The 13,010-nt window shown below is 45.2% G+C and overlaps 4 protein-coding genes across 6 annotated transcripts; all 4 read left to right on the forward strand.

Moving 5' to 3' along the window:
• The first annotated feature begins 450 nt into the window (after positions 1 to 450).
• LOC120661773 (glucan endo-1,3-beta-glucosidase 4-like) lies at positions 451 to 4,944 on the forward strand. 3 transcript variants are annotated; one of them, XM_039940715.1, is made up of 6 exons: positions 458 to 1,161; positions 1,258 to 1,390; positions 1,966 to 2,093; positions 2,396 to 3,652; positions 4,465 to 4,492; positions 4,588 to 4,944. In XM_039940715.1, exons 3-6 carry the CDS (start codon positions 2,030 to 2,032, stop codon positions 4,712 to 4,714), a joined length of 1,476 nt encoding a protein of 491 aa, XP_039796649.1. In that variant the 5' UTR covers positions 458 to 1,161; positions 1,258 to 1,390; positions 1,966 to 2,029; the 3' UTR covers positions 4,715 to 4,944. The 3 variants fall into 3 exon arrangements, with proteins under 3 accessions (XP_039796651.1, XP_039796649.1, XP_039796650.1); XM_039940717.1 differs by lacking the exon at positions 1,258 to 1,390 and having other exon boundaries at positions 451 to 1,161; XM_039940716.1 differs by lacking the exons at positions 458 to 1,161; positions 1,258 to 1,390 and adding an exon at positions 1,494 to 1,756.
• Positions 4,945 to 5,155: 211 nt separating this feature from the next.
• LOC120661775 (constitutive photomorphogenesis protein 10) lies at positions 5,156 to 8,177 on the forward strand. Its single transcript, XM_039940719.1, has 4 exons — positions 5,156 to 5,459; positions 5,666 to 5,739; positions 7,627 to 7,774; positions 7,912 to 8,177. Exons 1-4 carry the CDS (start codon positions 5,210 to 5,212, stop codon positions 8,007 to 8,009), a joined length of 570 nt encoding a protein of 189 aa, XP_039796653.1. The 5' UTR covers positions 5,156 to 5,209; the 3' UTR covers positions 8,010 to 8,177.
• Positions 8,178 to 8,405: 228 nt separating this feature from the next.
• Positions 8,406 to 10,514, forward strand: LOC120661774 (adenylate cyclase, terminal-differentiation specific-like). Its single transcript, XM_039940718.1, has one exon. It carries the CDS (start codon positions 8,896 to 8,898, stop codon positions 9,883 to 9,885), a length of 990 nt encoding a protein of 329 aa, XP_039796652.1. The 5' UTR covers positions 8,406 to 8,895; the 3' UTR covers positions 9,886 to 10,514.
• Positions 10,515 to 11,057: 543 nt separating this feature from the next.
• LOC120661777 (photosystem I chlorophyll a/b-binding protein 2, chloroplastic-like) lies at positions 11,058 to 12,606 on the forward strand. The gene is made up of 5 exons (XM_039940721.1): positions 11,058 to 11,334; positions 11,450 to 11,487; positions 11,593 to 11,896; positions 12,024 to 12,234; positions 12,332 to 12,606. Exons 1-5 carry the CDS (start codon positions 11,126 to 11,128, stop codon positions 12,347 to 12,349), a joined length of 780 nt encoding a protein of 259 aa, XP_039796655.1. The 5' UTR covers positions 11,058 to 11,125; the 3' UTR covers positions 12,350 to 12,606.
• The last annotated feature ends 404 nt before the right edge of the window (positions 12,607 to 13,010 follow it).

Here is a 13,010-nt window from a genome sequence, read left to right on the forward strand (position 1 = left end):
TGCGGTTGCACGGGCTGCACATGCCTAAAAACGAGCGTGCTTCTCAATCTACATGTCAGTTTTAAACCAAATTATCAAAATTCATGGTGTTGTATGCTCATCAGCTCCTATAGTATTTTGTGGTACTAACCTGTCATCCAGGGAGAACATATCTGGCAATGACACAAGGAAAAAGAATTAACAATTGAATAAGTTAGTATGTGATCATATAAATGGTCCATTGACAACTTTCTCAAATCACTGACACTCTCTCCCTTCTCATATTAGCTCATAAAAAATCTAATGTGGAGACTCAAGAGATAGCTGACTCGTTATAGTTGGAGGAGATCTAAATGTGTCCATGGGATTTGTATTTGTACTGAGAAAGACACCTTGGATTTTCTTTTTTTTTTAAAAAAATAGCGCCCACTACCTTCAAAGCTCAATTTAAGAGTCCAACCAACCCACAGGGTAGCCACAGGAGTGTGACCGCAGAAATGCTGGCCTCCTGGCCTGGCCTGTCCTTCGCCGCTCCTCTGGAACCTGCACACTGCACACCTCCCAACTCGTCAGTCCTCACAGTCATCACGCTCCCGCAGTCCCGCTGGCCGCTACCACGCCTCCAACGATCAAAAGCTCCTGCTTTGATTCCTCCTCCGGTCCTCACCCACCGCACCATCCTCACCTCTTTTCCCTGTTAATTTATTCTCCGTGTCCCCTCCTCTCCAGGATCTCACTGAACTGTGAGCTCTCGGTCAATCGCTCGCATTTCTTTACTAATCGCCACTTCTCGGAGAGATTGGTTTTAAATGGCGCTTATTATAAAGTGTTTTGAATTAAACCTCCAAGAAACAGAGGGAAGCTAGAGAGCCTCCAGAGGCCATAGCCAAGAAGAACACAAGCTCCAATACCTCGGATTCTCTGCGTGCTGCCGCGGGAGAGGGGAGAGAGCTTCCCGTTTCCCATCATCTATCACCTCGCACTCGCAGGACTGTTGCAGCAGTCAGTCTCCACTCCCCCAGATCGTGCTCACTTCTATTGTCGGGGGCGGCGGCCGCCGCCGCCGCGGTTCGTGCTGCTCCGCGGCGGCTTTCTTGGTCCTATCTCCGTCTGTAGCGGGTTCCTCCGTGCGCGTGTCAGGAAAGGAAGGAAGAAACGGCTCTTCATTGAGGACAAAATCAGGTGGCGATCTTCTCTTCCCTTGCTTATTTTGTTCCCCTTTTTTTCCTGTACTGTTGTTGAGATTACGATGTCGCCGTTTGTTGCGTTCTTTTGGAGCCTTGCGGGCTTTCCTGCTCGTGACTTTCTACCAACTGAGGTTCCTCTAGAAAGGGGTGGCATTTTAGCCGACAAGCGGCGGATGAAGTTTTTCCTGAAGCCTTGTTCACATGGTGCCTGAAGGAACTTCTAGGTGTTCATTGATCTCTGCTCTTGTTCTCTAATGTTTCTATTTTGAAGGGGCATTCACAGTTCTCCGTTGTTCTGTCCATGGTGGTTTAGTTCGTGAGAATTTTTAGTGTAGGTTTGAATTGTTCATGAATGTGTGGCGATAGAAATTGGGAATCTTTTGCCCTCATGATTTAGGGATGCCCACTCACTGCCTCAATTTCTCCATTTATTAGCAGCAAAAGGTTTTGCATAATTCGGGGTGACATTTTAAGTCGTGGATTCTTTAAAGACGTTAGTGCCACTGGACAAGTTCATGGGACTGCCTGAATACCGTGTAATGCAGTACATTAATGTTTTCTAAGTTTGTTGCTCCGGGCTGAAGATTTAGGTACATCTGAAAATTGGTTTCCCAGTATTATATTTAACGTATGCTCTACAAATGTGGATGCATATTGCTTGCACTTGGTATCATCAATGACTTTCATAGCTTAAATATCTCGGCATATATGCAATTCTCTAGTTAAGAGTTGCTATATATTTAGTTTGTGATCTTGGTAAATGAATAAAATAATCACCTTTTTTTTGTTGCTGTTTCAGCTTTGCTTGAGAGCTTCCGGAGTATACCTTCTTCACAGCTAATCAGATCCTTGGTTGCAACAATATGTCGCCCAAGCGACCACAGGGTGTGGTTATGCTGTTAATGCTCATGGCTTTTGATGTTTCAGGTACTCCAGTTCATCATATTAGTTTGCAGTACGTAGATATGGTTCTAGGATGAGTAGTGCAAAAATTATATTACTGACTGTAGAAGTAGAACTATGGTGGTGCAAAAATCATACTATGTTCTACATAGATGTACAAAAACATTATTTTCCATATTGTAGTACCTCATTCTGATTTCCCTGACTGTGCGGGAAACTAGTTTCACAAGGACATTACAAAATGTTGTTTTGAACCAAAAAAATAGGTTCTAAAATGTAATGCCTATGTTTGCATGCATGACAATCATCTCTGCAATTTGTTGTAGGTGCATTTGTTGGTATCACTATTGGCAACGAAATGTCAAATCCACCATCAGCAACAGACATAGTGGCTATCCTTAAAGAAAAGAAGATTCAACATGTTCGTCTGATTGATTCAAACCATCAGATGTTGACTGCCCTTGCAAATACTGGAATAGAAGTGATGGTTGGGGTTCCCAATGATCAGCTACTACGTGTGGGGCAGTCTCGTTCCACAGCTGCTGATTGGATTAACAAGAACGTCGCTGCTTATGTTCCAGCAACTAACATCACATATATCGCAGTGGGTGATGAGGTTCTTACTAACATTCCAAATGCAGCCCTTGTTCTTGTACCTGCATTGCGATTCCTCCAATCAGCACTGTTGGCTGCAAACCTCAATACTCAGGTGAAAATCTCGAGTCCACATTCAATGGATATGATCTCGAAGGCATTTCCTCCCTCCACTGCCACTTTCAATTCGACATGGAACACAATAATGTCTCGGTATCTTCAGTTTCTGAAGGATACAGGATCTTCATTCATGCTGAATGCCCAACCATACTATGGCTACGTCGGAGGGCAAGGCATATTCCCCTTAGAGTATGCACTGTTCCGCTCACTCAATCCCAACAGTCAAATTTCAGATCCCAACACCAATCTGTTCTATACCAATATGTTTGATGCAATAATTGATGCTACTTACAACTCAATCCAAGCAATGAATTTCACAGGGATCCCTGTTCTGGTCACAGCTTCTGGCTGGCCATGGCGTGGTGGGCCAAATGAGAAGGCTGCTACTGTTGATAATGCTTTGGCCTACAATACAAACCTCATACGTCATGTACTGAATAATTCTGGTACACCCAGCCAACCAATGAATCAGTCAAGCACCTACATCTTTGAGCTATTCAACGAGGATCTTCGCTCAGGACCTGAATCGGAGAAAAGTTGGGGGATTATGTTTCCTAACGCAACCACTGTGTACTCTCTATCATTTGAGGATGTGGCCACAACTATCCCAGAATCACCGGCCCTGCGTGGAATGTTTTGTGTGGCAAATTCTAGTGCACCCCATAGTGCACTTAAGCATAGTTTGGATTGGGCATGTGGCCCTGGCTCTGCAAACTGCAGTGCAATTCAGCCTGGGCAACCATGCTATGAATCAGATAACATTGTAGCTGTTGCATCATATGCTTTCAATGATTATTATCATAGAACACAAGCTAGTGGTGGCACGTGCAGCTTTAATGGCACTGCAATGATAACATCTACTGATCCAAGTAAGCTGCATTTTGCTCTTCTATAATTAATAGGATACAGTAGATTTCTTTGCACAATTATTGATTACTTAGAATGGGTTTCTGTAATTACTTTTGTAGTTTTGTTGGCATCTAAGTTATAGTTGCTCTTTACATCAGCGGTAAAGCAATGTTTGAGAAGACTAAATTTAGCACTGAAATGTTTGATTGTTTGAAGGGCTCAAGGTCCTTGTTATGCAAAATTTAATCCATCAATACTGCAGTTGTTTTGATCTGTGATTTTTATTGCACAAAAGCCCTACTGTACTTCTGTTTTACTATAATTAGTCAAGAGTTCTACACTTGTAGCTAGCCAGCACTCAATCTCTTGTTGATCTGTTATTGTGTCCCCACCAGCAATGGGACAGTCCGAGAAATACCCTACCCTGCAAAGCAATCCCTAATTGTGCAAATTTCTGTAGGGAACATGTAACTAAGCTGGCGAGCATTTACCTTAGATGTGTGTCCTAAGATAAACCATATGAAAGGATGTGGGGGTTACTCAAACGAGGATCATAGCTAGAGCTGTTACATCCTATCAAAAGCATAAGCATTGTCCAAATCATAATACAACATAAATAATCTATGGCCACAAGCCCACAACAAGTTTCATCAACATCTTGTGTTTTATTTTAATTTCAAGAAATGTGTTTCCTAGTTTAAAGAACTCACTGTTTTATCATTTGAATTTAATTTCAAGAAATCAAGGGTAGGATTTTGGTGCTAATGTCAAACCGTTATATAGCATGTAAATAACATGATCAACCTAATCTGAATTTCTATATTTCTTGCAGGCCATGGCTCATGCATTTTCGCTGGAAGGTATGTACAATGCACCATTTTGTGTTAAAAGCTGCAAAGTTCTATAAGCCTGTTTTGTGCTCTATACTGAGAATGTGATTTGCTCCTGTTTGTAGCACTGGCGCCAACGGCGATGGTGGTACAGCCTCCGGGCCCGTAAGCCCTGACAGTTTTGCTTCGAGATCCCAATCCTGCTGGTTGACTCACCTAGCAGCTGCATTGTTGCTCATTCTAGTGGTGTAAAACATTGTAACCATGTCGCATTTTGGATGAGATACCCGCCATTTATCGTGGATCTTGTCATTAGATACTGTAGGGGCATATTTGTTAGACGCCATGTAATCTTATCCCCAAATTTGTTCTACGAATCAACATTGCGAGCTGTGACAAGCAGCTTATCTGGAACGCTGGAAGTTCCAAATGATCTGCACCCCCTGCATATTGTTCAAGTGGCATGCTGCTGTTTTTTCCCCTTTGCAATTGGACTTTACTACTATATATTGTTTTCGAACACTCGGCCTCACCGGAAATGGCTTTGTTGTGGTGAGGGGAAAAAAAAAGATTCTATGTGTGATTAACGGCCCAGTAAGGCCTATTAGCCCACCACCAGGTCCAGCCGTCCAGGTCCATTCTCAGTTACCGTAATGGGCCTGCTCAATGGGATTTAAAGCCTCACCTGGATGGTGAGCCGGCCCACACGGTTTCACCCTCCGTCAGACCGTCATTGTCGCTGCGGCCATGTCCTCGTCCTCGTCCTTCCCCACCTCCCGCTTCCCCTTCGCCGCCGGCGCCGGGCCCCCCGGCGGCGGCGGCTTCGGAGGAGGTGGAAGCAGCGTGCGGCCGTGGGGGTCGAGCGGCGGGACGTCGGTTTCGTCTTCGGGGAAGCGGATACAGAAGGAGCTGCTGGACCTCAACGCCTCCGACTGCTCCGCCGGGCCCAAGGGCGACAACCTCTACCACTGGCTGTCCACCATCATCGGGCCCCAAGGTATGAGCTATTGAGCTCCCTCCCCTCCGCTTATCCAATTGGTCCGAGACAGTTGAGAGCTCGTGGAAATTAACTGCGCTGGCGGATGACAGTTTTACTTGTTCAAATTGCTGCTTCTATTTTTGGAGTACAAATTGCGCTTTGTACACTAACTGGGCTCACAAGTACGTTGCGGTTGAGTTAACGCATCATGTTATGCCTTGCAGGATCGCCGTATGAAGGAGGGATATTTTTCCTTGATATCGTGTTTCCCCCTGATTATCCTTTCAAACCTCCTATGGTAAGGATTCACTTTTCTTGTTAGCATTGGTTAACGTTAGTCTGTTGACATGTGCTGGGAAATCTTTATTTAGTACAGAAACTTCTGTGTCCTGAAAACTAGGCTCCAACTTGACATTTCTCCACTTATTGTTATGTATACCTTCTACCTAATCCCTTGATTCCTAGTTCGGGTACTCTTTTTTGAATGGACAAGTTTCAAGTAATGTATGTCACACCTGGTTGTGGTGACTGTGACTACTGAAGTACTAGAAAGTATTTGTAAGAGAAAATCTAGTGGGCAGGCAGTCAGATCAGTTAGGCTGGTAACAGTGTTCTAGTTCTAATTCTGATTGTTCTACTCTTGGGGTCCCTAAATTACTCATCATTTATAATTATTCCTACTTCCTAGGAAACTGAATGAACCATGCAAATAGAGGTTTATCAGACTGATGAACTTTAGTATGCTTTATAAGTTGCATTGTGTCACCTGTCCTGAAGCCTCATATCCCCTAATTTTCTACAGTCTGGCTATCATAATACGGGTAACATGATTTTGAAACAATAATTTATGAAGTTTTTCTTTGCCCTAGAGAAATAAGAGTATGATGATTAATCTAGAAGTGCCACACGACCACACCTCTGGCATGAAGACATGTTGATGGTGAGGAGTAGAACTAAAATGAAGAAAGTTTGTGCTAAAGGACAGTTTTCTTTGCTGCTAATTAAAGTTACCTTGTTTCTTCTAAAGCGGTGCTTGTACGTTTTCATGTGAAGTACTGTTTTGTGATGTTTTATGTCTTCTTAGTATGATCTCGGCATATGAAGAAAAGCTATCTGAAGTTTCTAGTTTACTGTTGTTGTTGTTGTTGTTGTTGTTGTTTTTCTTTTTTTTAAAAAAAAAAGAATGCAGAGCTGCTAAGGTATTGGCATGCTTCTGCTAATACTTCCCTGAGCAAAAGATATCATAAATTTGTTTTTACTCGGGGATAGCCTTACTATGGTAACATGCACTTTTGACATAACCTCTTATCATGTGGTGACATATTGTTTATTCTACTAATATAAGAGAGTTTGTCATTCTGCTAACTGGGGAAGTGATTGTAAATGCAGAGTCCACTCATTCCTGTTATTGATATTTATTTGTCACTATCCGGCTGCTAGGTGCTAGCCATAGCTAAAATCACCACCGATATTTTTTTATCTTCCACCGACACATTTCAGGAGGATGCCAACACCCGCGCTGTTCGGTTGGCTGGAAAGGACGCGGCTGGGGCTGCGGCTGGCACTGTACTCGCTGGAAACAACGCCGCTGCGGCTGGGCCCAGCAGCTCCAGCCCAGCCTCCAGCCCAGCCAAAACCGCGCATCCGAACAGGCGGACCACTTCCATCTATTTCCTATTATTACTTTATGAGTTTTGACAGGTTTCTGAGATATGCCGGACCAGAAACAACCAGCCTTTTAGCTTTTCACCTACCACTCAAACCTTCAGGGGCACAGTTTTACCATGATTAACTAATGGAACTATTGGTGCAGCTAATGCAGGCCACGATAACAACCATACTAAAGCTATTAAAGATATGATAGTATTAAAAATATTTTTGACTGTTGCCCATCCCAGCTTGCTTTGGACTAAAAGGTTTTGTTGTTGTTTTTTTTGTTTTCTTGAAATATCATTTCAATGTTCTACGATGTGATTATCAGATCTATACTTATGTACGGTATATGTATATAGTGTTACAGGCAATGTTAATCGTGACTTGATATTTCACATGTTAATAGTTGAAAGTATTCACAAATTATTTTACTCTTCTGGTTGCATCTATTAAAATTGAGTATATTTATAGTCTGGAATTGGACAATTTAGCTTCTTAACTCCGAATTTGTGTTATGATGGTATTCTCCCAGGTAACATTCAAAACAAGGATTTACCACTGCAATGTTGATGCCACTGGTAAAGTGCATCTGGACATTCTGAAGGATGGCTGGAGTCCAGCTTTCACTATTTCAAAGGTGTTACTGGCCATCAAAGACATCATCAGCAATCCAGATCCATGTATGTTCTTATAATCTTTTGTACTACTTATTATGTAAACAATCGTGGATTTTGGTGCAAATTAAGCCTACTATCTATATAGTTTCTACTTTGCTTTAATGCTTTAAAGTCTTACGTTATGATCTTTGTTTGTGCAGACACCCCGCTTGTGATGAACATTTCACGTCAGTATCTGACTGACAGAACTAAACACGATGAAATAGCAGCTGAGTGGACAATGAGGTTTGCAAGATAGAGAATTATGTCTGTATCTAAGCAATGTTGACCTTGTAAAATAATAATCCTTAATGTGGCTCGAGATGTAGAACATTGGCAAAGGACCCATGTTTTGTTTAGACTGAGTTGTAACATAAAGATGTACTTTATGCTTGAGGTTATTTAGTTGCTTCTTTTAGGTGCAGAATGACCTTTTTTTCGATTTTGCATTTCTGCCAAAGTTGCTCAAGTAACTCTTCAGAACCTGCTATCCAAGTTTATTAGTTTCTTGAAATGCTTTCTATTGAAACGGCGCCAGTTCCTAGTTGAGGATGCCAATTTCATATACTAAAAGCAAAGCACCTAAGATAATCGGAAATGTACAATGACTGACAACTGTTAATGTTACAGTTGTGCAAATCATCATTCCATTTTCTCCATTCAAAGTTGTTAAGCATGACATTCAAATCTTTCACTTGAAACCAAATCTTGCTGGTTATCATTGTCGTGGTGATGTCGGACAAGGCTTCAGTTACAAAGGTATAATCCCTTCCAGAACTTTGTCCCTAGTTCATAGGTGTTCCTTGGACAGAATAAATGTAATATTGCCATCCAGCAAAGCATGATCGTGTTTTAAAAGCTAATTGTAGAACAAAGATATCATATGCTTATGGCAGAATAATGGTCACTTGCCTACTGCTGCTAACTTGGATCTCACTTCATGTAGGGATGAAAAGCTACCAGGACAGCTACTGATTTTACAAATGACCAAACTGGGCTTCACCTCTGAAATGGACGCCTCACCAGTTCACTGATTCCCAGTACGGACTGTTCAATTGATCACATCTAGTGACCTTATAACTCCATCCATAGAAGAAGATGCAAATCAACTCTTTCTGGTGGTCTCTCTCCTCAGACCACAGACCATGGCCACCGAGCTAGATGTGAGCAAGTCTCGCCGCTTCGACATTGCCATGTCGAGGCGGACACGGCGGTCCACGAGCCTGGTTGCTTGTTTCCACGATCAGTACGTGCCATCCCTGGCGCATCATCACCACCAAGAGCTGAAGGCATTTCTCGAATGCCAAGATGCAGGGCTGAAGGCACTCCAACAATGCGAGGATGCAGAGCATCTGGCACCGTGTCTGGATGAAGATGAGGAGCAAAAGATTCCACAAGCACCACTCCAATATGAAGATGACGAGTTGAAGATTTCACAAACATCACTCCAGTATGAAGATGACGAGCAATATCAAGATGAGCAGGAGAAGAAATCTCAGCAATATTCAGGTGAAGAGCAGAAGAAACCAGAGCATTATCAAGGTGAAAAGGAGAAGAAACCAGAGCAGCATAAAGATGAAGAGGAGAAGACGCCAGAGCAGTATCAAGATGAAGTGCTGATGACACCAAACCAACATGATAGCAATGAGGACACGGCAGCAGAGCGATACCAAGACCCTGAGCAGGAGGCACCTCAACAATGCCAAGAGGCAGATGAGAAGGCGTCAGAACAGTCTGAAGATGATGAGGAGCAGCAGCAGAAGGCACAGCAGGGATGCTGCAACACGGAGCAGAAGAAGCTGGAGCAATTCCAAGGCTTGAAGAACCTAGGCACACCACAGCATGCTGTGGACAGTGTGCCCCGGTTCTCCCTTCAAGAGTTGATACAACAGAAGCAGCTTCAAACCAGTGAGGCAAAGCCTACAAGCAAGCTAGCCGGCCACGGGGAGACTGTCCTTCCTGAGAATAATGTTTCAGGATCAGGAGGAGGAGCAGCAGGCGGCACGACGCTGGCCATGGTGATAAAGCGACCCGAGGGAGGGAAGAAGTCCATGGGGATGATATGGCGGTGCGTGAAGGCCTTGAACCAGATGATCAAGACCAAGCATGGGTCCAAGAAGAACTTGCATATGTAATTGAACAGGACTCAGGAGTACATGATTATGAGTACATGTGTTCGAGACTCGAGAGTTTCTTAGTAAACTGCATATCTCTGAAGAATGCACACGCAGTTGTGAAGAATTCAGAGTGTGCAAGATCTGGTAAGAAACTCCAGCCGTACCGGGCTTTTTGCGCTCCGGTCTATTACCGATACCTATAGCAATAAACTGTGAAATTTAGCTGAAGATCGCCAGTCTGTTACTACTTGTTATAAGATGCTCTACTCACTGAAGTTGTGCACTATTTGCTCGACGATGTAACGGGTAAAATGTCAAAGGAGTCGAGATTAGGCTCTGAACGCGTGTGTTGCTGACTTCCTCTGCGAAGCTTCTTTTTAGAAGTGTGATCGTGATCACAAAAGGGGAAATTGATCGGTTGTACCGACACTTCTGCCCCAGGTCAGCAGTGGTTTTGGTGCTGGCTCCCTTTCTTCCTTTTTTGTGTGTCACGTCCCGTTTCAGTTTGGTGTATGATAAATGCTGAGAGTACAAGTTAGATCAAAAGAAAAAGGTGGAAGAGCTGAAGCCTGTGAAGTGTCTTGAGTTCTTGGGTTAGGTCTTGAGGATGTTGTATCAGTGTCACATTGTATGCCATTGCCATCACACATCTGGTACCTTTTATATCGCTCTGTACTCGGTTTGAAAATTTTGCACTGTTGAGGTTGGTGCCGCAGGACGTGTTCATGATCTAAAAAGGAAAAATTGGATGCCTACCATTAAAAGAGGAAAATTGGATGCCTACCATTAAAAGATGTAAAGTTTAGCAATATACCATTAATTGATACAACTTTTATGAAACTGAATTTGAACAAACAGGTTCCCCCCTTAACACCATTAACTCATTCCATAACATTTTATTTCCTCTTTTAGAGACAATAATATATTTTCACACACAGGAAATCTGCGTGGCACACGAGCGCCTCGTCGCTAGCCGATACGAGCAGTGACGTGCCTACATGGCAGCAGCCAATGCGGTGGCTCCCACTGATTTTTATCAGCTCCCAGCCGGGGGCGCACTCCACGTCAGCGCGATCCGGCGTGCCGGAGCCAGACGAGGAGATTCTCCGCGCCGCGTGGCGCCAGGCGGCCGCGCTCGCTATCTCCTCGCGGATAAGCCGGCCCCGCCCCGGCGCGCGCCCGCCGCGAGATCCCTTAAACCTGCGGCGAGCGCGCTACCGGCCACACAGCAACTCCCGCGCCACAAGCTTTCGCTGCCATGGCACTCGTCTCGGCCTCCTCCTCCTCCTCCACCGCCGTCGCGGCGCTCCCCAGGAATGGGCAGCGGGCGCCGTCCTTCCTCGGCGGCAAGACGCTGCTGAGGCAGGCCGAGGCGGCGCGGCCATCGTTCGCCGTGCGAGCCGCGGCGGACCCCGACAGGCCCATCTGGTTCCCCGGCAGCACCCCGCCGCCGTGGCTCGACGGCAGGTCCGTTGATTCTTGGAGCCTTGGATTCACTCGCTACCTTGTCGACAGAGAAAAAAAAAGCCACGTGCTTCAGCTTGTGTGTGACTCTGACAGTGTTCTTGCCATGTTGATGCAGCCTCCCCGGCGACTTCGGCTTTGATCCCTGGGGCCTCGGTGAGTTCTGATCACGGATCAATCTGTTTCTCTTGTGCACATACAATCTCTGAGCCGAGCGATATAACTAACTGTCCATGCATGTGTGCTGGCGAATGTGTGCAGGATCTGACCCGGAGAGCTTGCGGTGGAACGTGCAGGCGGAGCTGGTGCACTGCCGGTGGGCGATGCTCGGCGCGGCGGGCATCTTCATCCCGGAGTTCCTGACCAAGATCGGCATCCTCAACACGCCCTTCTGGTACACCGCCGGCGAGCAGCAGTACTTCACCGACACCACCACCCTCTTCATCATCGAGCTCATCCTCATCGGCTGGGCCGAGGGCCGCCGCTGGGCCGACATCATCAAGCCCGGGAGCGTCAACACCGACCCCATCTTCCCCAACAACAAGCTCACCGGCACCGACGTCGGGTACCTACCACCTCTCGCTCCATGCATGATCGAACCAGCAAGAAAACACTTTCAAAGACCAAACCATCTAGCACTTCTGATCAATGGCTAACGATGATTCACCCCGTGGGTTGGAAATGTAATCAAGGTACCCTGGTGGCCTGTGGTTTGACCCGCTCGGCTGGGGCAGCGGCTCGCCGGAGAAGATCAAGGAGCTGCGCACCAAGGAGATCAAGAACGGCCGCCTCGCCATGCTCGCCGTCATGGGCGCCTGGTTCCAGGCCGAGTACACCGGCACCGGCCCCATCGACAACCTCTTCGCCCACCTCGCCGACCCCGGCCACGCCACCATCTTCCAGGTCAGCTGAATCAATCCACACTGCGATACCTCATTGTAGCTTTGATACCTACGATTTGGTCACTGATTGGTGAATTTTTTGTTGTGTTCTTGATCAGGCCTTCACCCCCAAATGAGGAGTTGGAGTTAGCGATTTGAGATTGCGACCAAGCATGCATGGGGGTGGAGATTGTTAGGTTGATGGTCGATCGATGCGACTTTTTTCTGTTTGTGGGGCGGAAGACTGTCCATGCATGATGATTGAATGGTTTGTGGAGCGATGCATGCCTGTTGATCGTGCACTTGTACTGTGTTGTAACCAATGTAAAAATGCAATACTCGTTAGATGCTATGCTCTGTCACTGAAGCAACGACGACTTGATGATTTGTGCAACGCTCGCGGTGATCGTGTTAATTACTGATATTGTGTGTATACTAGCTAGTTACGTGAACACTGATAGGTTGCCTGAAAAAACGTTAATAGCAGGTTAGGAAGAACACGAGTAAAATATGATGTCAGTAATGCTCATATGTGGCCTTGCTGGAGACACCATCAAATATAGCTTTTGGGCCATTCCACCATTGGGATCTGGGCCTCTAAAGCCGAACCACATTGAGGAGAGAGAAGAATATAATTCCAATTGAAATTCAGATCTAGAAATGCAAGTTATAATTAGTTTTGGGGATGAACTAGACTAGCATGATATCGTAATTAATTACTCCCTCCTTCCCGAATTATTAGTTGTTTTGGTTTTCTAGATGCATAATTTTTACTATATATGCATCTAGATATATCTC

Source organism: Panicum virgatum, chromosome 2N, assembly GCF_016808335.1.
Source record: "Panicum virgatum strain AP13 chromosome 2N, P.virgatum_v5, whole genome shotgun sequence".
In the NCBI taxonomy this organism is placed as follows: Eukaryota; Viridiplantae; Streptophyta; class Magnoliopsida; order Poales; family Poaceae; genus Panicum; species Panicum virgatum.

Bases quoted from the DNA above. Each gene is read 5' to 3' on its own strand.
- LOC120661775 (XM_039940719.1), top strand. From the start codon at position 5,210: ATGTCCTCGTCCTCGTCCTTCCCCACCTCCCGCTTCCCCTTCGCCGCC. The intron at 5,460-5,665 runs GTATGAGCTATT...TATGCCTTGCAG, and splicing joins CACCATCATCGGGCCCCAAG to GATCGCCGTATGAAGGAGGG. The intron at 7,775-7,911 runs GTATGTTCTTAT...TTGTTTGTGCAG, and splicing joins CATCAGCAATCCAGATCCAT to ACACCCCGCTTGTGATGAAC.
- LOC120661777 (XM_039940721.1), top strand. From the start codon at position 11,126: ATGGCACTCGTCTCGGCCTCCTCCTCCTCCTCCACCGCCGTCGCGGCG. The intron at 11,488-11,592 runs GTGAGTTCTGAT...GAATGTGTGCAG, and splicing joins CTTTGATCCCTGGGGCCTCG to GATCTGACCCGGAGAGCTTG. The intron at 11,897-12,023 runs GTACCTACCACC...AATGTAATCAAG, and splicing joins CTCACCGGCACCGACGTCGG to GTACCCTGGTGGCCTGTGGT.
- LOC120661774 (XM_039940718.1), top strand. From the start codon at position 8,896: ATGGCCACCGAGCTAGATGTGAGCAAGTCTCGCCGCTTCGACATTGCC.
- LOC120661773 (XM_039940717.1), top strand. From the start codon at position 2,030: ATGTCGCCCAAGCGACCACAGGGTGTGGTTATGCTGTTAATGCTCATG. The intron at 2,094-2,395 runs GTACTCCAGTTC...AATTTGTTGTAG, and splicing joins CATGGCTTTTGATGTTTCAG to GTGCATTTGTTGGTATCACT. The intron at 4,493-4,587 runs GTATGTACAATG...TCCTGTTTGTAG, and splicing joins TCATGCATTTTCGCTGGAAG to CACTGGCGCCAACGGCGATG.